The 21,350-nt window shown below is 43.8% G+C and overlaps 1 protein-coding gene across 3 annotated transcripts in view; it reads left to right on the top strand.

Annotated features, from left to right (window-relative positions):
- The first annotated feature begins 798 nt into the window (after positions 1-798).
- The window catches only part of TBC1D22B (TBC1 domain family member 22B), a 57,706-nt gene continuing 37,154 nt past the window's right edge, over positions 799-21,350 (top strand). The window contains exons 1-8 of one of the 3 annotated variants that reach the window (XM_061632470.1): positions 799-1,102; positions 6,678-6,734; positions 7,879-7,951; positions 9,420-9,721; positions 11,612-11,791; positions 12,515-12,585; positions 13,261-13,389; positions 14,194-14,259. In XM_061632470.1, the coding sequence (XP_061488454.1) occupies positions 6,692-6,734; positions 7,879-7,951; positions 9,420-9,721; positions 11,612-11,791; positions 12,515-12,585; positions 13,261-13,389; positions 14,194-14,259 (864 nt within the window). In that variant the 5' untranslated portion in view covers positions 799-1,102; positions 6,678-6,691. Of the gene's footprint in view, positions 1,103-6,677; positions 6,735-7,878; positions 7,952-8,553; positions 8,679-9,419; positions 9,722-11,611; positions 11,792-12,514; positions 12,586-13,260; positions 13,390-14,193; positions 14,260-21,350 lie in introns of those variants that run through there. The other 2 variants (XM_061632471.1, XM_061632472.1) reach the window with 2 other exon arrangements.

Below are 21,350 nucleotides of genomic sequence, written 5' to 3' on the forward strand. Positions count from 1 at the left end.
CAGTTAGAACAGCTTCGCCTCTTCTTATGAAACAAAGGCAGTGGCAACACCAGGAAAATATATAGAAAGAGGGGGGGGGATAGAAGGGACAAAATGCGTTTGGGAGGAGGAACTTTATTTTTCAGGCTACATGTCTGACATTAATTTTTAAAAACTGTTGGAGGAGCTATTGAGGGGAGTTTAGCCCCTCCCCCATCACCCTGGTTTACCAAGTAAAGGAAAAACATCGTAGCTAACTGTAAAACTTTCTGATCAGGTATCTGTCACTATTCAGCCTCATAAAGCTATAGGCAACAAATAGGTGCCTCGTCTCACACCCTTATCGCCTGCGCATCCATCAACCTCTTGATAGAATTTAGGCAGCCTCCGCCTCGGCGGCTGGAGACTCTGACCAACTCTACGAAGGCGGCCACCTGAGCAATGACAATGCCCGATGCCTTTGTATGTTCCAAAGCAGCCGTTTGAGTTTGTTGTTAAGCTAAACCTCAAACCTATGGGCGGAGTAAAATTCAAATCTGCTTGTATTTAAAAGCGGCCATTCAAATAAATAACCGGCAGTTTATTTATTTTTCCTGAGACAGGCGGCAACCTTAAAGTGACCCCTCCCAATGAGCGATTTAGTTTTTACCACCGGCTTTCTCCAAGTGTACAGCCAGTTTTGACAGTTAAACCGCCTCCCACTTCCACAAACTGCACGTGGTCTTCCCTATCTTCCCCGCCCTTCCCCTTTTCCGCCTCAGCATCTCTGGGTTAAATCATCCCGCCTCTCACGTTCTGCGCGGCTCCTGATTCCTCACTTTATTTCTTTTTGTGCTCACGTTTCTTTAGGAACCTGATTCTGGATTGGCCAGAGTGGGAAGCTCTCGATCAGGTAACCAATGGCTGGACTCTGCCAGCCCGAATCCAAGATGGCGGTGCTGAGGGCTGGCAAAGGGGTCCCTGGAAGGAGGAGGTGAAGCGGCCTCGGCCGGAGGCTTTGGGCCCCACCGCTCCGGCTCGTTCCCTCGCTCCCTGAGCCGGCGGGGTGTTTGGCCTCTGCCCCAGCCATGGCTGCTGAAAGCAGCAAGCAGTTTTGGAAGCGGAGCGCGAAGCTGCCGGGCAGGTGAGTGACTGAATGAGGATTGGTCTGTCTCTGGTATTGATGCCGACTAATCAGTCATTCCACACCAAGGCAGGCGCCGATTAGCGGTTCCGGTTTTAGCGGGTGATTCTCGCCGCCATTCCTTTTTGAGAGATGCGCGTGAGGGTGCATGCCTCTCTTTCTGCAGCCGATTAGCAGCCCCCATCTAGAGGGAGGAGGACAAGAGGAGCAGGACTGAAGTGGGATCTCCTGGTGCCTGTGAGGTGACGCTCGGGATTGGGGTCATGGCACGATCCCTCTCCGCTGCTACGGCTGCTGGCTCCGTTTGTCAGCAGCACCTGCAGTCTGAAGGACATTACTAGCCGGATCGGCGAGATGGGCCCTTCGCCTGGCAGGCGGTCATGGGGCAAGTACTTGCTGGGCTTCCACCTTCCTTAGCCTGCCCTGGGGGACTACTGCAATCATCGGTGCCCCCGTCATCTCCTCTCCTGGGCCATTTGTCGTAGGAGCCAGCCAAGGTTGCTCAGTGGACAGGTGCACTGGGTTGCTACTTTGCCCAGGAGCAGAACTCACTTCTTCATTAGCATAACTTAATAGGTGTACGTCTGTTATCTTACTTAGGGTAGTGCTTATTGGCACTGAACACTCCAATAAGAGTTAAATCGAAAGCCAGATCGCCAAGAGAATAAGCCATGCTTTGAAAAACAAACACCAACTAATTAGGCCTATTGTAAAAACAGCAGCTGATAACCTTTTCCTTGTTATAAGCAGAAAGTTCTCTGAAGAACTTCGGGACACAAGGCTGGCTTTGTAAACATGAAAACAGAAGCCTTCAATTCCCTGAGCCTTTTTTTTTAAGGAAGCAACGTCAGATTTCTTGGCACTCCCCACCCCAAGCTGAAGTGGGAGCTTGCTGTGCTTAAATCATAAGGTTCCCTCTTATCTGTTTGCTTTTAGAATGGTAAGGGGGGTGGGGGCATGATTTGGCCCAAATTGGGGAAAGTCAGAGGTAGGAGGTTGTGGATTTTATAAAAGCCCCCTCTTTGTTTCTTTCATAATTCAGCCATGGGATATGTGTATCCTTTTATAAAGGATAAAACTATCAGTGGAGAATAAGGCTATCAATGATGGCTATATATTGCCATCAGCATTGGAGGCAATATACCTCCTATTCCAGTTGCTTGGGAACACAAGTTCAAGAGTACATCTCGCCTTGTGCTCCCCGTCAACATCTGATTGACCACCCTGAATAGAATGCAGGACTAGATAGGAGTTTGGTCTGATCCAGTTCTTATGTACATACTATAAATTGAATTTATTTCATTTGTTAGTCGCCTAATACCAAGCAGTCTCTAGGCAACTTAAAACAGATTTTTAAAAATTACAGAAATTTAAAACAAGAATCGTAGATAAAAACTCATACAGTCAATAAAATCTAAAGCTCTTCAAAAGCCAAAGGCAGACATACCTAATAGCCAATAAAAAAAGTTTCTCTCCTCCCACCCCCAAAATAATTGTATTATTTGGGAACGCTATTGGCAAAAGTCTGTGGCTGTTGTTGGACAGGGTCCGCATGGGATGAACTACTTTCAACATAGGAGTGATGTTTCTTACTCCACCCATGTGCAGGACCATACTCTTATACTTTTAATTATATGGGAATTACTTTCCTCCCTAATATATGCTTGAAATATATATACTTGAACTCTGATAAGATTCCCCTCCTCGCTCATTAAGAATGTACTTGAGAGTGTGAGGAAACTCTACACAATTATTTGACCACCCTAAAGGAGGTTGAGAGAGAACTGTTCCCTGTTAATGTAATCAGCAGTATGTGCCCCTGAAGAAAGTGAGAGAAGCCCCAAAACATGGAGTGAAGGGGTTGGGATAAAGGCTGTATAATTCGTTTGGATGTTGCATTAGAGGTCAGGCTTTCAGGATCTAAATTTTTTTACTAGGAGACTGAGATCCACCAAAGAGAACTAAGTGCAAAAAGCATACACTTAGAATTGAAGAACTCTGAACTGAAGAGTTTGTTTGGAGTATCAAACTGAGCTGAGCTTGCATTCCTTCCACACAAAAACCCATGCCTGGTTACCCCCGCACCCCCGCTTTCTTCATTTCTGCAGTATAATGCAGGGATCATTTTGTTGTTGCCATTGTTAAACAATTGGAAGTCAGAAATCCTAGCTGATCTACTTCAGCTCACCCACAGATCTACTGGCAGATCCCAGTTTATCTTCTGCTCACCCCTGCAGTATATTGTACTCATACTCTCTAACCTCATATTGACCCTGCAGTCTCAATACAGTTCACCACTGTGAGGCCTCTGGAATGCTTAGCTGGCTTTGAATCCTGCCAGGCTGGTTAGTTCTCTGTTTCCACCTCTAATGCCCTGTAGCTCTCCTCCTGTCATACTTCACCAACTTGTGCTGGGATAGTTTGGATGTGTGGGAAAACTGCAGCTAAATGTAATATAATGTATTCTCAAGAATACAGTACATTATTTTTTTTTTCTTCTCAAGGACAAATGTTGCCTCTACAAGTGCGCTAGCACCTCACTGTCTTAGATTTCTTATCTCATTGCCACATCCTGCTTGCATGTATGTTTCTGCCTTTCTCTAAAGCATGATGTTGCTTCCATCTATAGCAAATTTAAACAGTAAAGTTGACTAAACCAGGTAAACTGGTTTTGGGAAAACAAATGATCCAACTTGAACTGCAGCCTAACCAATGAACTTAAACTTGATTCACTTATGTGTAAGTTGCCTGCCAGTCAGTAAGTTGCTGTGATATCACAAGTCAATGGAAAGGGAGTGAGGTGTGTGCATGCACTTTTGTCTTTAAATAGCCTGTAATGTATGTCTTTTCCACTTGCTGTTTCTGTGGTCTGGAGCGCATGTAGCTTCAAGGTAATCAGAATGAGGGCCAATTCCTATAGCCCCCCCCTACACATAGCTTCCCTCCAACTCACATTGTGCTGTACATGTTGTCAATGAATTATCTGAATTTACTGTTATTACAGTTTTCCATTTGTACATTTCTGCTTAGCCTGTGCTAGGAAAGTTGTGATGTGTTCACTCCGTGTGCAGTGTAATCCATGCTGAGAAGAAAAAGCATATAGCTTGCATGTAGTCCTGTGAATTGAACTCTATTAAGTCTGCAAAGAATGATGCAGGAGATATTTTGGCTGGAGTCAGAGGGCACTGGAAACGTCAAAGAGCTGCTTATCGAAATAGGAAATCTTTGTCATGTGTGTTCTCTGCACTTGCCAAGAAAGGAATTAGGAGGATGGATTGTCAACTTTGTTGTTGCTTTTCTGTGTAGTGGGTAACTTGGCTCACTTGTTGCAGCTAATTGGAATTGTTCCTTGAAATGCTTAGGCGGCTTTGTCATAAAGCATTGTTTTGTTCCTGTAAGGTGTTTTAACATATTTTGAAGTGTAGGATGTTGAATGCAGGATGCTGTCCTAGTTCAAAGAGCTAGGCTAATTAATTTCCATGACTAGTTGGGCTCTGTGATTCTGTGTGCGTGTTGATATAGTTTACATGATGTCACATTTATAAGGTTGATAGATATGCTAGTTAAATGGCACATCAGTGTATGCAACTAGTCATTGACAGAATCGGAAAACAAGGACTTCCAATCGTCATGGAACCCATGCCATTGGATCAAAGCCTTTTTCTGTCAAGATTGTGTGTTGATCGTGGTGCACCGATCTCCCCACATAAAACAAATTCACGCACAGGCGTTCTCCATAACAAAAGTCACATGGTGATTGGCAAATGGCGACGGGGGCAGGACTGTGAAATCCAGAAGCCCTTAGTCATGGTCTGGTACATCGGTGGTGGATACAGATTCAGATGGATCCATTGTTAAAGACTATATTTTGGAAGACAATCTTACTCGGTCATGAGTGATCGCCAAGAAGAAGTGGTTAGAGTGTCAGACTGGGACCTGGGAGACCAGGGCTCAAGTCCCTGCTCGGCCATGATGCTCGCTGGGTGATCATGGGCCAGTCACTGTCTCTCTCGGTCTAATCTACCTCACAGGGTTGTTGTGAGGATCAAATGGAGAGGGGGAGAAATGTTTGTAGAACGCCTTGAGCTCCTTGGAGGAAAGGTGAGATATAAATGTAATAAATTTAAAAAAATCAAATTGGCTGAATTGCAGAACTTGGTAGGTTTAGATATATTTTTAGAGTTATCTTTGGTTTTCTATACAGTGTTAAGCTACTAAAAATGGACTAAAGCAGGGATGGGGAATCTATAGTCCTCCAGCTATTGCTGGACTACAATGTGCATTATCTCTAATTGTTGCCATGGTGGGTGGGGCTGATGGGAACTGGAGTCCAACAACTGCTCTGTTCTCCACCCCTGAACTAAAGGGTGAGAGAAGAAAGAGCAGCACAGAGAGGAAAAGTTGTTTGCTGAAAGTTATATTGTATGACAGTGACAGCGTTTAATTAGAGCTAATGATGAATACAGATAAAATACAGGAAGTAATCCATCTGGATTACTGAATAGTTTGACTTGTGAAAGAAAATTAGCTACTCTACTGAAAACCATATTGATGATTCCAAAGAACTTTCCGAAGCAGATGCAAGAAATGTTAACATTTTTTCCTGATGGTTTTTCTCCACAGAATGGATGACTGGATTTTCTAAATGTTTAGGAAGCCCGTTTTGATCCCACTGGAAGAACAGCAGGGGTGTATAAAACAACCACCACTTTCTTACCAAAATGCATACATTAATTGGAGATACTACATATTCTAACCCTAAAATTCCCAGTGTTGGTGTTGTGGCTAGGGTTGGAAAAGCTGACTGCACTTAACCGCTGGGCTATTTCCAGCTAGTGTGGCAAAGTGGTTAGAGTGTTGGACTATGACCTCGGAGACCAGGGTCAAATCCCCACTCAGCCATGAAGTCCACTGGGTAACCTTGGGCTAATCACTGTGTCTTAGCCTAACCTACCTCACAGGGGTGTTGTGACAATAAAATGGAGAGGGGGAGAAACATATATGCCACCTTGAGCTCTTTGGAGAAAAGGCAAGATGTATGTGCAATAAAACTAATAATTCCTTCTTTGCACTTGCACCAGTGGCACATTAATGTTGCTGTAGTGGCACTAAGGGAAGTATCTCTTCTCCTCTTAGCTCGGTGTGATTTTGAATACTTGGAGTTATTGAAGTTGTTTGTGTGTGGCCCTTGATACATTCACTGCTGAGGCTAGAGTAAAAGGTAAAGGTGTCCCTGTGCTTATAGTGCGAGTCGTTTCCGACTCTTAGGGTGACGTCTTGCGACGTTTACTAGGCAGACTGTATATATGGGGTGGGATTGCCAGTTCCTTCCCTGGCCTTTCTTTACCCCCCAGCATATGGCGGGTACTCATTTTACCAACCACGGATGGATGGAAGGCTGAGTGGACCTCGACCCCTTTTACTGGAGATTCAACTTACTCCTTCCGTTGGAATCGAACTCTGGCCGTGAGCAGAGCTTCAGCTGCCTTACCGCCGCTTACCACTCTGCGCCACGGAGGGTCATTAGGCTAGAGTAGTTTCTCCTAAATCACCGAGTTTCTTGTTTCCCCTGCAGCATTCAACCTGTCTATGGAGCTCAACATCCTCCACTGGATCCCCGGCTTACTAAAAAGTAAGTAGTCTCCCATCTCTTCTTCAGAAGACAGACTTTTAGCATTCATCAGCACAGTGTGGCCCTTTTGCCTTGAGGGGAAGGCTTATTTGTCTGTCCATTTAGTTTGCTGTCTTTTATGGATTAACAGCCTCTAAGGCCTCAGTTTAAATTGGTGATCACAAAACCTATTGCAAAAAGAGAAGAGCTTACAGAGGGGGGAGCAGCATCAAAAAGTAAACCGGAAGGGAAATTGATTGGCTTAAATATACTGCCCCAAGTGTTTGGCTCAAACATAGCCTTTGGGCTCAAGAATTACAAACTATTTGATGTCCTGTTTGAACTAGGAGGAAGCATTTTTTATAACAGGAGAACTTGTGATCATTGCCCCAGTGGAGGATGTTTTGTTTAAATGTATTGGATGCTACTTGAACCAATTAATTCTCCACCAGGCACCAGTTTGAGGTTTACCTGTCTTTTTGCTTCTTTCACAAACCCAATCCCCCCAACTATTGGCCACTGAGTGGTGGTGGGCATATAATGACCCGCTGGCTTCACTATTAAGTCACTATAGGAAGGCATTCCCATCACAATTGTTGCCATTATATCGCAAGAGATATCCCTTACTCTCTAGAGGGGATTTCTCCAGGGAAACAAAGGAGGGCAAAAACTTGAATGCTATTATCCAGGCTATTTAGAACCATCATGGTTTATGTGTTGCTTGTTTTATATATAAGCAATGTAGCAGTCTAAAGGTTATCAATCTGATGTGTGCCTTTCCCCTGTGCTGAACATAAAATAAGAGTCGATCTCGTCATGTTTCCGTGGAGGTTATAAATACATTATTTCATAAATATGCAACTAATACTGCTTCAATTTGGTAGTATTTTTCAACTGTTGATTATCGCTATCTTATTTTTCTTTAAATCAGTGCCACTCTAGCCCAGTGAATGGGACTATTATCGGTTGGATGATAGAGGATGTATATAAAAATATAAGAGAACTTGGGAAATATTTGTCCACTATAGATTCTTCTTAGTCACTGTCAATTAAGATGGAGGGACATCTTGGGAATTGGGACCACTTCTATAACCATCTTCACTAAAACTTTTGGGAATTTGCTAGATTGATAGAGTCTGTATTTGATCTTGAATTTCTCTTTTAGGGAGTGCCACACCCACCCATTTCAGGAGGTGGAGGAGGGGTCTTTGCAATCTGCCAGTGAAGCCCTGTTCCAGGTGCTATCTCTTTCAGACATTAGATTGTTGTTAACTAGGAGTAGAGCTTATTCTGTTGTGGCCCCTGGATTCTGGAATACCCTCCCCTGTGAAGCCAGAGTGCCAGTTCTTGCCTCTGTTTGGAGAATGACTACTTACCAAACTCTTGGAAGCTGTTTTTTTTTAAGTGCTGCTGTTGCTGTTTTGTTGCTGTCCATTAGATTTCTATAGTTGTGATTTTCAAAATAATAATGTCTTTTAGATTGGTTGATTTTAGTGATCAGCTAGGTAGGTTGGTGGTATTGCACCTGAATTCATTCAAATCTCTTATGCAAATACCTTTAGTGCTGCTGATTTACTACTACTTCCCAACTTGACTAAAATCCTGTTCTCCAGATATGTTATGTTTTTAAAGCTGTAAAACTTTCATAAAGTATCTCTGTAGTATGAAGATCTCAGTGACCATTCTACCTTTGAACGCATGGCTTATAATCATCAATCTTGTTTAGATACCTGTTTGGACATATGGACTGCCTATATTAATCTATATGTTTACTTTTGGATTAATAGAATATTTTTATTGTCAGTTAGCTGATGACGTTTTTCTTTTTTCTTTTTGTTATATTTGCAAATAAAATTCGTAAGAGTGGGTTGTATCAATGCTAGTCCTACTCAGAGTAGACCCATTGAAGTTAATGAACATGACTACTCGGGTGCAAGTGACCCCCTTCAGTGAAGACAGATGCAAGTAATTGCATTAGTTTTTCTGTATTGTGTTTGTCTGGCTTGCCTCTTGAATGTGCTATCCTTGATCAGGCTTTCTGAGGTGGCACTGAGACATTTCCATTCTTGTTCTGAGTGCCACTCTTGGTCTCTTTAACCTTGTTGGAGTTCATGTGCTTTCTGTGTTTCTTCTTGGGACATGAACTTTCTCTTGGGTTCTGTGGCACAGGACCTTTTGACTCACTAAGTTGAGGATAAAGCAAATGCAGCTTATGGGAGAAGAGTGGAGCCTGATTACACCTATATTTTATATACATATTGACCTGATCACAAAGTAGTATGTTCTTGTAGTTACTTTCAAGTTGCATGCCTTTATTTTACCGTTTTTCAGGATTCCAGACATGCTCATTGAAGCTGAATCCAGTCTCCTCCTTCTTTGTTTTGCTTGCCACTCAATACTCTTGGCTGGCAGTTTTTCTTTTGGCAGGAATGTTTATCCTCACTGCCCCATGTGTCAAGACTACAAAGCTCTGGTTCAGACTTTGAACTTTGTACTTGACATAGAGTGCATAGAGGGACTTTTTCATTCCTTCTCCTTGCCATGACCAGCGGAGAAAGGAATGTATCATGGGATGGAGAAGTGGCTGCAGGGGCTTGGCCCAGAGGGGAAATGACATCAAATAAAGCAAATTATACTGTGGGCAGGGGAAGGCTAGATGCAGAGTTTGACTACACTGCAGTCACACCAGTTTCCTTTATTTTGTAGCTTCATCAAGGAACGTTCCAAGATCAATGCACTGCCCATGAAGAATAAGAAGGCCAGCAGTTTTCATGAGTTTGCCCGTGACACCAGTGATGCCTGGGACATTGGGGATGATGAAGATGAGGACTTCTCATCTTTCCAGACTTTGAACTCTAAGGTGGCCAAGGCCACAGCAGCACAGGTGCTGGAGAACCACAGCAGGCTGCGTGTGAAACCTGAGTGGCCCCAGGCAGCTCTGAGTGAAGCACCAACCAATTGTAAGGTCATCAAGTCCAATAGTGAGGCCCAGCTGTCCAGAGCACCTGGTAAGAACCCTATTGCTCTCTACATCCCTGGTTTTTTACAGTAGATGATATTGTCAAAGCTGGGTGAGTTCAACAGGTCTGCACAGGTGTCACATTTGGAGTCAAGTGCAGAATCGAACTTCCTGAGAATATTGGATTCTAGCTGAGGAATGCAGATCCCCCCCCATGACTACAAAAATAGATTTGAATATGTGTGGTTGATTCCTGTTGAAACCTCGAAAGCTGGCAAAGGCTTGAGTTAAGTGTGTTATGTAGCTCCCTGTTTTGCCTTGTTTTAGCAGGAGTAGAATAAATTATTGTAGATAATATGCAAATTCTATGGATCTGCATAGCTCTCATCCATGGTCAATGTTGACTGTAGGATGCTGGACTTGATAAATCCTTGGTCTGATCCAGGGGGATCCTCCTTTAGCTAGTGGTACTTTGCTTTCCTTAGCAAATACTATAAGTTACCTTGGTGTACTTTACAACAAACGTACATTTGCATAGTATGCACAGACCTGATATGCTTCCATGGGATAATAGCTTAGTGTCCTATCAAATCAATCTCCTTATTGGTCACAGTCCTTGCATTATCCTTTTGGGGGGCGGTGATTGGGGCAAGCTTTCTGTGAATAAGTTAATAACAAACCAGTCTGAAAGGGGGACTTTGGGTCAAACTGGAGGCTTGGGGGGGGGAAATCTCTAGAGCTTTGATTTGGAGCTTTTGAGCAGACATACAAGGCACACTCAAAATAATTTAGGTGATCCAGACTAGTCTTTTTTTTTTTTTCTTTGATGGGTCTAGTGGAGTAAGGGAAATATATTCTGCTGTTTGCCTCTGAGAAATGAGCCTCCCTGTCACAGAACCACCACCAGGTGGCATCAGAGCCCATGTCACACCTCCATTTCTCTGCTGGAACCTGGCTGGCTACTTGGCATAGGGGTATAAAAGGGATTTGGGGGATTTGGGATTGTAAAGTGCCTTTAAGGTTTTCTGCTTCCCCCTATATGTGTTGAGGTTGCTGTTCAGCATGCTAGAGAAGGAAGGGAAACATGAAAATTGGAGCAACAGGACTGAAGAGATGGTGGAAGGAGAAATGTGAGAACCTGGCCATGGTCATTGCTGGAGAACAGGCCAGATGATCTTGACCTCAATCAGTAATTGTTCAGCAAAAGTGGTTTGAGAGCCATCCATGTAAATCACTGAGTGATGTCTGCTCATGATAATATGACATTTCCTTTTCACCACCATGTTTATTAGCATGGTACAAATGATCGAGGCTCTTCTGAGTCACTATTTTCCTGTGCTGCTTCCAGTTGTAGTGAATGTCCTAACATTACATTAATTCTACACGGGGATTCCCTGTGTTCTGTACAATGTGCAAGTGAAGCAGAGTACAGGCGGGCCCCGCTTATACGGCAGGTTCCGTTCTGGACTGCCGCCGTAAAGTGGAACCCATTGAGTATAATGGGGCGCATCGCGTGAAAATGACGCAGAAGCGCAAAATTGGCTTTAAAACGGGGAATTTCCCCTAATTCAAAGCCGCCGCATTAGCGGAACGCCGGAAAGCGAAGCGCTGGTAAGCAGGGCCCTACTGTAGTTCAATATCTTGTCCAGCAGGAGAGCATGAGTTGCGCTGCTCTTTGAAGTTGTAGTTGTACATTTTAATATTGGCACGGCAGGAAAAAGTTCAACAGGGGAAACGTCTGCCCTCATTCCGTGATGGGAGAGAAAATTCACAGGTGTGGAGCCTTTCCCTGCTATGCATGTGTTTAAAGGTGTGGAGACCTTCCTGGAACCAACAGTGTTGGGTGCATGAAGAAGATAGTGGATTCTGGAAGCTCCAGAGAGTGCTTGCTGATGCCCAGTATGCTCATGGCCTGATGGACCTTTTTAAACTATTTTAGAGGATGCCTGTGTGCGCAACCCTCTCCACAAACAACAATCCCTTCCACTCCGACCCATCATTCCGCTTGTTGCTCGCATCTCTGACCAAAATGCTTCAGGGGCTCCTCCCATGACGGTGCGTGAGAAAACTCGCTTGGAAAAATTCCGGCAGCTTCTGTCTAGCCACAACACAGATCTAGGTGAGTCCGGGCAACAATCTCCTGAGGTTCTTCTAGTTTTAGGGGTACCACCAGAAGGGAGAGGAGTTTGCTCCCCATTTGGTACCTTTCTCTTGTTTAGAAATAGTTCTGTGTTGAAACCAAAGTGGAGGAATAGGATGAATGTGGCACCCATGTCATGACAGCTAGTAATGCTGTAAGCGCTGTCTAAGTTGGGAAGCCATCATGGTGCCTTCCAGATGTTGTGGAGTACAACTCCCATCAGCTGCAGACAGTGTGGCCAGTGGTCAAGGATTATGGGAGGTATTGTCCACAACTTCAGGAGGGGCCCCCATTGGTTACCCCTGGCCTAAATCATGGAGCAGTACAGCTTTGTATTGATTTAAAATATTTCTAAAAATGCCTTTCCTGGTGCTGCTTATATTATGTATTAAGAACATTTGGTTGCAATCCTACACCCCTTTATCTGCGTGTTAAGCCTCATTATAATAAATAGGACTGACTTCTGAGTAGACCAATGTAGAATTGCATTGTAAGTTACATAAATGTCTGATAAAAATACAATTAAAAACAGAAAACAGAATCATAGCCACCACTGCCATAGAAATCTGTGTATCCAGCAAAAAAAAACCCCTTTTTGTGGGCCTGGAATCTGCCAAGCAGATAGGAGTTGCTTTTCTCCCTCGTGCAGAAATGCCAGCCCAGACACCATGTGTGAATAAACTAACTGCTGTCCGTTTGCAGATGAATTGAGGAAATGCAGCTGGCCTGGGGTCCCCAGAGAGGTCCGGCCTGTGACGTGGCGACTTCTATCAGTGAGTGCCGCTTCCTCCAAACTGGGGCAACTTGTGCACATTTTCAGTCTTTAGAATTCATACAAAAGGCATAGTAGGACTCTAGGGAAACATGTCAGTTATTCAAGGCCCTGGCTGAATTCTGCAGGTTGTCTTCGGTTTAGTTGCCTGGGATTCTTAACTGGAGGGTAACGTGTCACTCCCATAATACAGGAGAACACATTTTAGAACTAGGCATAAAAACAACTGAGATTTATTTCTAAATAAACTGCTTGTACATTGTTCTAGTTATGCCTGGAAAAAGCAAGCTTAGATTCCAGAAAGCCGCCTCTGCAGAAAGTGAGGGAGGGATGTCTGGCTTCACAAAAAAATTTCTAGGCGATCTCTGCATGATTGTTGAAAGTAAGGTTGCTGGATTCAGAGCAAGACAGCTAAGAGTGCAAGGAAGACTTTTGGCAGGTGCTGCTTCTTCCTCCACTTGGAAGTGGCACTTGGATGGAAGGAAGTGCTTTGCTCAGCTTTTACTTTTTGTGCATTTCTTAGGAGACTCCAGCTTTTCTTTTACTAAATCCTGCAGTCCTGATTAGAACACTTCTCCTGCAAACTACTTTCAAGGGTGTGTGTAGAAAGAACAGATAGGTATTTTGAGCACAGCAGAGGAAAAGACTCTTGCTTTGACAGGCTTTTCTTCTACAGGGTTATCTCCCTGCCAACATGGAGCGGAGGAAGCTGACTTTGCAACGCAAACGAGAGGAGTATTTTGGTTTCATTGAGCAGTATTATGACTCCAGAAATGAGGAGCACCATCAGGATACATACCGGCAGGTACCCAGTCCCCTACTTCCTGCTGTCTGCTTTTTTCTGTCATGTAGCATCCCAGACTACTTTGGGGTTCCACGGCATGTGGCTGAGACACTCCCCTAATAGTGTCCCTCTGTGCTTTTAGCTGTAGCTCTGTCGCTTATTGTGGCAGATCCATCCTGCACAGAACAGGTGATGCCGTGCAGAATGCCTGAATGGAGTTTGCTGCCAGAAGTGAGCAGATGTTAACTGTTGACCTGACGAGAGATCCTAGAGGAAAATACTTTGAAAATTTCCTGAAATATTTGAACTTGCCCCAAAACTCTTCTGCTCTCAAAGTTTACTCCCATTCCAGATGCTCTCCCTCGTGTTCTTAACATAAGTGGTGTTGAAAGAATTATGGCTGATAGGCTACAGTGCTCCTTTATTACTGCAGGAGAAGCAAAACAGCTTGTTGGGGTTTATTTTATTATTACATTTATATCCCACCTTTTCTCCAAGGAGCTCAAGGTGGCCTACAAACATGGTTCTTTCTTCCCTAATTTTATTTTCACAACAACCCTGTGAAGTAGGTTAGGCTGAGAAATGTGACTGGCCCAAGGTCACCTAGTGAGCTTCATGGGCGAGCGGGAATTTAAACCTTGGTCTGCCAGATGCCAGTCTGACATTCTAACTGCTCCACCATACTGGCTGTCCAATATCGTTTCATCATCTCTAGTCATAGTCTTACTTTGGCTTGGGCCATAGAAATATTCTAGTGGTGCAGTTGGGCAGATGAGGTTGGCAGCCCTTAACGTTCTCTGATTTTTTTAAAAAATTCTCTTTCAGATCCATATAGACATTCCACGGACGAACCCCCTCATCCCTCTGTTCCAGCAGCCGCTAGTACAGGAGGTAAAAAGGGCCTTTTTTTAGCTTTTCTGCAGTGCAACTTACCAGCCTGTGTTGATGGCCAAGGGTGGCTTCCTGAGAATTTTTTTCGTCTATCTAGCATTTTCTCCCAGGGTCATCTGCTTTCTACTATATGCAAGGACTGTTCTGATAGAAAAGAGAGTCAGTTGATTTCAATCTGGGCAGTGGAATTACTTCCTTTTCATCCCCAAAACACAGTTGCCACCCAGTTCTTAATTGGGCATCTTGTGCAATTTCTGTGCTCAAACTAAACTCTCAGATGAAATGCAAGTTTTATTTTGCAGGAGCACACTCAGTTTGCATGCTGGATTCTCAGTACCCTTGTGGAGGCAAGATACAGACTATCAGGAAAGGACAGAACTAGATGTTAGAGATGATGTGTGGCTGATGCTGGAGGAAACAGCCCTGAATCTCATTCTCCCTCTCTTTGGTAATATCCAGTAATATAAAATGTGTGACTTAACATCGTCACATTCTTTTTCCTTATCCCTCTACACTTCACTGGCTGCTGGTTGCAGGGTGTAGAAACTCATAACATGGTGACATTTCATAAATCATGAATTACTTAGATGGTACAGGGAACAGAGGAGGAAGAAACGTAGGGCTGCTGTTTTCATCTACAGGCATGCACTTTCCATAATGTGTAATTCTGAGTTTCATTGTTGTTATACGCCTTCAAGTTGATTTTGACTTATGGCGACCCTATGAATCAGCGACCTCCAGTAGCATCTGTTATAAACCACCCTGTTCAGATCTTCTAAGTTCAGGTCTGTGTCTTCGTTTATGGAATCAATCCATCTCTTATTTGATCTTCATAAGTATCCACAATTTGAATTGGTGGCTCCTAGGAATTGAGACTACTGACTTGTTGGGCCAAGTGCCCTTATCTACACATGGCAAGAGAGCATCTCAGTCTAAAAGGCTAAAATACTATCAGTGGATGGTATTCAAACTAAATAATAGCATGAGTGCAATGGGACTTTCCCCCCTCACCTGGTACCATCTCCAAATCTTCTGTGGAACAAATTTAGGTGGTGCACGGGGGGAGGAGAGGGGGGGAACATTCCATTGCAGAAGGAGAAATCCTTGCGCTGATGGAACCAGGGATGTGGAGTCGGTACACCAGACCTTCAACTCCGACTCCTCTATTTTTCTACTGTCCGACTCTGACTCCTTCATAAATGGCAAATGTATATTAACTAGTAATAACACATCTACTGTAGTAAAATGGTAGCACAAGGCATTTCATCACCACCACGTGAATCCAGAGCTTGGAAAAGTTACTTTTTTGAACTAAACTCCCACGAGCCCAATCCCTGGTGCTGATGGGAGTTGTAGTTTAAAAAAGTAACTTTTCCAAGCTCTGGATTCACGTGGTGGTGATGAAATGCCTTGTGCTACCATTTTACTACAGTAGATGTGTTATTACTAGTTAATATACATTTGCCATTTATGAAGGAGTCGGAGTCGGTACATTGAAACCGACTCCGACTCCACCCAAAATTGCTTCCGACTCTGACTCCACGACTCCGACTCCACAGCCCTGGATGGAACCAGCAACTTAGCACTATGTCAAATTGCAACCCAGTGTGTCTGTAGCAGGGTTGTACATAAGGTTTCACAGCAACAATGTGACTCGCCTAAGACCAAACATCTTGTTAGTGGCAGAGCAAGGCATGAGCTAGAGCTTCTGGCTGAACCAGACAGAATTGCAGAAATTAACAACAAAAATGACTTTTGCAGTATAGCTCAAGATCCTTTGATTAACCTAATCCTACTGAATATTTACTGATATTTGAAGACTATGCCATTTTAGTCAAGTCTGAGTGGACTTAATCTATTCCAAACCCCTTGAGAAGAGTGGGAGGCAGGGTTTGCTAAGAGAACATAAGAACATAAGAAGAGCCTGCTGGATCAGGCCAGTGGCCCATCTAGTCCAGCATCCTGTTCTCACAGTGGCCAACCAGGTGCCTGGGGGAAGCCCGCAAGCAGGACCCGAGTGCAAGAACACTCTCCCCTCCTGAGGCTTCCGGCAACTGGTTTTCAGAAGCATGCTGCCTCTGACTAGGGTGGCACAGCACAGCCATCATGGCTAGTAGCCATTGATAGCCCTGTCCTCCATGAATTTGTCTAATCTTCTTTTAAAGCCGTCCAAGCTGGTGGCCATTACTGCATCTTGTGGGAGCAAATTCCATAGTTTAACTATGCGCTGAGTAAAGAAGTACTTCCTTTTGTCTGTCCTGAATCTTCCAACATTCAGCTTCTTTGAATGTCCACGAGTTCTAGTATTATGAGAGAGGGAGAACTTTTCTCTATCCACTTTCTTAATGCCATGCATAATTTTATACACTTCTATCATGTCTCCTCTGACCCGCCTTTTCTCTAAACTAAAAAGCCCCAAATGCTGCAACCTTTCCTCGTAAGGGAGTCGCTCCATCCCCTTGATCATTCTGGTTGCCCTCTTCTGAACCTTTTCCAACTCTATAATATCCTTTTTGAGATGAGGGGACCAGAACTGTACACAGTATTCCAAATGCGGCCGCACCATAGATTTATACAATGGCATTATGATATCGGCTGTTTTATTTTCAATACCTTTCCTAATTATCGCTAGCATGGAATTTGCCTTTTTCACAGCTGCCGCACACTGGGTCGACATTTTCATTGTGCTGTCCACTACAACCCCGAGGTCTCTCTCCTGGTCGGTCACCGCCAGTTCAGACCCCATGAGCGTATATGTGAAATTCAGATTTTTTGCTCCAATATGCATAATTCTACACTTGTTTATATTGAATTGCATTTGCCATTTTTCCGCCCATTCACTCAGTTTGGAGAGGTCTTTTTGGAGCTCTTCGCAATCCCTTTTTGTTTTAACAACCCTGAACAATTTAGTGTCATCAGCAAACTTGGCCACTTCACTGCTCACTCCTAATTCTAGGTCATTAATGAACAAGTTGAAAAGTACAGGTCCCAATACCGATCCTTGAGGGATCGAGCCAGCAGTTGACTGAATATTGGAGTTTATGAAACCTAATGCAGGGACTGTAAAACAACAGGCCTTGCTACCAGATCAATTTGATTCACATCTTCTGGTTACTGGAGCACAGAAGCACACAGTGAGTTTGATTTTTTTTTTTAAAAACCAGCCCTAACAAAGTCCTGTGTTGGTGTTGAAATTAAATTAGTAAGTCCATGACTGTTCTGAGCCCCTTATCATTGTTACTATAATATGGCTTGTTTGCTGGAGTATGACCCTCTTCTCCTTGAAGCAGACAATGGCTCACAGATTGTGGGTTAAAGCATTGTTCAGCCTAAAACCTAAACCACTTCATTGTTAATGTAGGTGGTAGTGCTGCAAAGCAAACTGTCTTGTTCAGAGTATGATTAACGAGCGCTATCTATTGTAATTGTGCTGAACACCACTGCTGACTAGTCTGCTAGACTGTAAAATGAATCTGTGCAGGCACCTGAAAGGAAAGTTTGTTAAGGAATTTATGCCCAGGTTAATGGGGATGGTGCCTATCCTTATAATAGGCTAGTACGTTTCCTGCAATTAGCACTAAATACCCTCTGGATCTTTTTTTTGAAAAGGGAAAGGCTTCAAATCTGACATTTTGCTTGCCTGCAAATTTTGCCCATTGTGGATGGAAATGTAATGAGATCCTGCCAACAGCCCACTAGTGTGCTGAAGGCAAGACTACTCATCTTTTGTGGGTGGACATGTAGAAGTTGTATGAAACCTAAGCAGTAGCTTAGATTCTTAAGGGTTTCAGCTTCTTACATGAAAAGCAGCATGTTCCTAGCCCTCTTGGTTGTGGACGTAATGTTTCAAAAACTTGCAAGCCACCACAGGTCTAACCCCTCTCCCCCCCCCCAGTATTCAGGGTGAATGGCTTGTATGTTTACTAGTTTCCCATTGCCAGTTCCTCGTTGTAGCCTCTTATGTTCTGTTGCCCATTGAACACTTGGTGGCCCTTAGACATACATCTCCTCCTCCTATTACACCTCTTTGCGTTCAGGTAGCGGGTTCTGAATAAAACATACAAAAAGAACATCTTCAGGTTGATACTGGCAAGGCTGGCCTTTCCTGTGAAAGCACAGGGTCAAGGGTTCTTGCTTTCTCCCTTTATCTGTATCTACTCAGAGTCCTTATATATTGAACGTTAGTTCACCTAAGTTACAGGTTTCAGCAGCAGTCATCAAAAAGTAGGCAGATTAGTAGGTAGAGACCCCACCCAAGGATTCTTGGGTCTTGTGAGGTACCAGAAATTTTCTAATTGGGAATCAGATTTCATACAGCAGAATATTCTTCTAATATGTGCTGTTTATTCATTTCTTGCATACTGCAACTACTCAAATGCATTCTAAATGGCCTTAGCCATAATAGCAGAAACAGAAAATAAGAGGACAAATCAGCAAGAAAGAGGTTGCTGTATATATTCATTTAACATCAAAGTATAAGACATTGAAGGTACAAACTTAATTAGGTTACCATAGATGAAAGGACTGAGTTAAACTCAGAGCCTTGTTACAGAGCCAAAGTTACAAGTATATGGAAATACATGTCAAAGTACATCTCATCTATCAGATGACATAGATGGAATCATTATTCCTGCAGACCTTCGACCCACCTTTAGCCAGATATGGGTGCTGAACCCAAAGTGGCTTGCTTTTTTTAATCAATTTTCTTACCAGAGAGGGGACATTTTCCCATGGCCTTATCAGTTGCCATCTCTGTGCCATCGCTCCGTGCTATCTGCTATAGACAGCAAGTGTGACCAGCTAACTCTTTTGTCAACAACTACTTATCTTAACCAGTCAACTTAACCAGGTATGCTCTCCTAGTGGTTCTGATGGCAATGTCCCTTTCAGACCTCCCAATAAGCGGAATGCCTTAAGTGGTGTTGGCATCTGCTAAAATGATATCAATGTTTATGATTCTCTCTAGGTATTAGGCTGTCTTCCCAGACATCTTATCTCCCTGCATTCTGTCACTAAACTTCCATAGAGACTTACTGCTTTACTGCTGGAAGGGGTGGGCAGAGAAACCCTTTTACAAAGACCTTTTGCAATCTAGCAATATGCATACTATAAAATAGACTATAAGCAATTACAGCAATAATAAGCACATTTTAAGGCTATATAGGGCTGGGCCTATTACAAGGTATGGTGTAATTTCTCTTGCAAGCGTTTTTGCAACTTTGTTGTGATTTGTTCTCTTTCTGATAATGTGTTTTCTTTGAAGAACTTGGACTTGTGTTTCTTGGCATGTGTGGCAGCTGAAGACTAAATATTTTAAATAAATGGCTAGACCTCACCTTTCTACAATTGCTCAAGGAGGCTCATGTCACATCTGAAACCAGGGGTCTGCAAATGTACTTGCTGCTGGCAAGTGCATTTTTAATTTATGCTGACTTTCAGAGAGAGGCTCAGAAAGCAGTGAGACACATTTCTGTTGTCTGGATCTCTCAGTGGTTCAGTGCAAAGTCTGGGAGAGCCTTTGCACTTCTTCAGGCTTCTGAAAAGCGTGGCAATTTTTTTCCTGACCTTGCACCCAGGTGTGTAAAACAGCAAAGTGTCTCACTGCTTTCCAGGCCTCTCTGAGGCTGGGGGAGAGCTCTCTGTTCTTCTCTGAGGCTTGGCAAGATGGGGACAATCCCACTCCAGAAGTGCAGCTGTTGTGGGCGTCGGGCTCTGAGCGTCTCCTAAGTTTATCGTGATATTGCAGAAGATCCCATCCCTTCCCATTTGGGAGAGATGAAGAGCTGTTGGAGAGCACAAAGTTTTGACTGGCCACAAAGGCCAGGCAAAATAAGCTTTCTACTTCTTAAAATGGAAACGGATCAATGCAATAAAGCTAAACTAACTCCCAAACACCAAAACAGCAGCAAGACCAGGAACTAGAGTACAGTCTCCTCTTCCTCTTGTTAAAGGCCTTTGGGAACAAACAGGCTGTACAGATCCTGTAAAAACTGGGAGAGAAGAACAACTGCAACCCCTTTGGACGATGTTCCACAGAGTCTTGGTGGCCACTGAGCAAGCGCTGCGCCTTATCTTGGTCTCTCGAATGGCAGGTACTCAGGTACACATCCTGTTTCTGTCTTGCCATCCTCATGTGAATTGCCATGGAGCCGCAGCATGTGGTTGTAGTGGCAGGGCCATTTCACATGAGGAGATCTTGAGTATATGAAAGAGGACCAAATAGGGAATGTTAAGTGGATTTTGTCATCGCAGAAGATGAGGGACCTTTGACATGATTTCACTAGGTTTAATGGCTTTGCAGAGTTACCTTGAGGAGAACAAGGCTGTGATTTTGGTAAGACTGTCTACCATGCTAGAGGAGTGGGGTAGTGTGTTGAACTAGTATCACCGGGCTATTGCCAGGTCAGACTAAGTAAGCTTCCCAACAGCACAAGGATTACTGGTAGTGCAACAGGACTTGCCCCCTCCTTTGGCCCTCCAGGTCTGTTCTAGGGGTTCTCCCAAGCCTCCGGAGCAGATCTGGAGTAGGTAAGAGGTGCGGGGTGGGAAGTCCAATTGTGCCAGCAGTTATTTTTGCACTGATGGGATGTGTTAGTTGAATACCACCCATTTTCTGCAACAGATTGGTTTGAATGATAGAAAAATGTGGTATGTTACATTTAGCAAACTCCAGGGGTGGCAGGGAGCCAACATGTTCTGACAAAGCATATTTAGCAAGCTAATCCATCTAAAAGCTTTGAAGTCTGGCACCTGAAAGCTGCTCCAGTTGCTGAGCTATGACTAAAACTGCAGTTTGAAACTGTTTCTCCATGTCACTTTTCCTTATACAAACTGGGATGAACCTGTTACAGGCCCTTACAGCTGGAGCAAAGTGTCCTGAATAGCCCATAATTTGAGTAACAGCTTGCTTGTTCCTGTTGCCTCTTTGTTCCCTGCAAGCCAGACCTCCAATGCGAGAGAGATCTTGAGGAGAATCAAATGAATGACAGCTGGCAAAGAAGCCGTGTGGCCCTCTGCCAGGCCAGTAGCAAGAACCTTTGATGGGGAGGGCTGAGGTATACCCGAGGGGGCTGTTGAGAGTTGGCATGACG

Source organism: Rhineura floridana, chromosome 6, assembly GCF_030035675.1.
Source record: "Rhineura floridana isolate rRhiFlo1 chromosome 6, rRhiFlo1.hap2, whole genome shotgun sequence".
NCBI classification, from domain to species: Eukaryota; Metazoa; Chordata; class Lepidosauria; order Squamata; family Rhineuridae; genus Rhineura; species Rhineura floridana.